Here is a 1,269-nt window from a genome sequence, read left to right on the forward strand (position 1 = left end):
GGTCTTAACTAAAGCTACATGAGAAATCTATGGAAAAATTTTGAAGTTAATAACATAGAAAATGATCTGGGTAAGTGGAAAGATGTGCCTGTCCTTTAAATCAAGAATAATATATATTTTTAGAATACTTAAATTAATTTTATTATTAATTACTTTGACCAATATCATGCAAACCCCCAGTTGGATACTTCTGTGAACTGTGATAAATTTAAATATAAATGGAAGGATAAAGGTTAACAGGTAGTCAAATATAATCTTCAACCTTGCCACTTAAAGTGTGGTTCTTGGACAGGCCTCATCATCATTATCATTACCATCTAAGAGTTTATGGAAAATATAGACTTTGGGGACTCACCTCAAACCCAGTAGGTCAGAATAAGTATTGTATCAAGGTCCCCAAGTGATTTGTATGCATGTGTTTCTGTGTGTGTGTGTGTGTATGTGTGTTTTACTATAGTAGAGATTACTACAAATCAGTAAGAAAAATATAAATATCTCAACATAGGATTGCAAAAATTTGGACCAGGAACTTACAGAAGAAGCCTAAAAAAATCACTAGTCTTATAAGGAGAGGCTCATGTTCATTGGTAAATACAAAAATGAAAATTTTTTTGCACACATCTACCTTTATTGTGAGCAGCTGGTGAGGGCGCTCCCAGCAGTAGTAAAACAATCAGTTTACCAAAGCAGGGGTTCCATGAAGCCACCTGATTGGAACCTTTGAGAGTTCAGATGTACATGCTGACCCAGAGCAGCAGGAAGGGGACTCCAAATCCCATGAGGAGCGAGGCCACCAAAGAGATGAGGAACTCTTTGTAGATATCCAGAGTACACTTGGGGGAGGTAACCTTGCAAATGAAGAACCAGAGGGTAAAGAATATGCTAGCAGCCAATAGCACTGTGGTCAGGTGGGGGAAGAGAGCCAGTTTCACTGGGCTGGTATATCTACTCATGGCCTCGAGCTCCATTTTGCCAGGAGCAAGGTAATCCATTGCTCCACCTCTGGAATAGAAAAAATGAAAATTACGTAAAGAGATATCATTCTAGATACATTATGGGCATGGATCATGCCACATGTTTGGCAGAACATAAACAACAGGAATCTTCACCTTCTGTGGTGGGAATGTGATGGCTGCAGGAGTCCTGGAAGGCACTGAAGCAGTACTTAGTAAAATTAATGCTCTCTGAGCCAGCAATCCCAGTCCTGGTCATGAACCTTAAAGTTTACAAAGGAATGCACACAGATTGATTCGTGCAGTGTTGCTTGTG

General features: G+C 39.3%; 1 protein-coding gene across 1 annotated transcript; it reads right to left on the reverse strand.

The window, feature by feature from the left end:
* Positions 1-728: 728 nt before the first annotated feature.
* LOC124523023 (transmembrane protein 258-like) lies at positions 729-968 on the reverse strand. The gene has a single exon (XM_047094800.1). It carries the CDS (start codon positions 966-968, stop codon positions 729-731), a length of 240 nt encoding a protein of 79 aa, XP_046950756.1.
* Positions 969-1,269: the final 301 nt, after the last annotated feature.

The sequence above is a fragment of the Lynx rufus genome, unplaced genomic scaffold, assembly GCF_022079265.1.
Source record: "Lynx rufus isolate CCGP_SWC_20201006 ecotype Redwood Valley unplaced genomic scaffold, mLynRuf1.p SCAF_1, whole genome shotgun sequence".
NCBI lineage: Eukaryota > Metazoa > Chordata > Mammalia > Carnivora > Felidae > Lynx > Lynx rufus.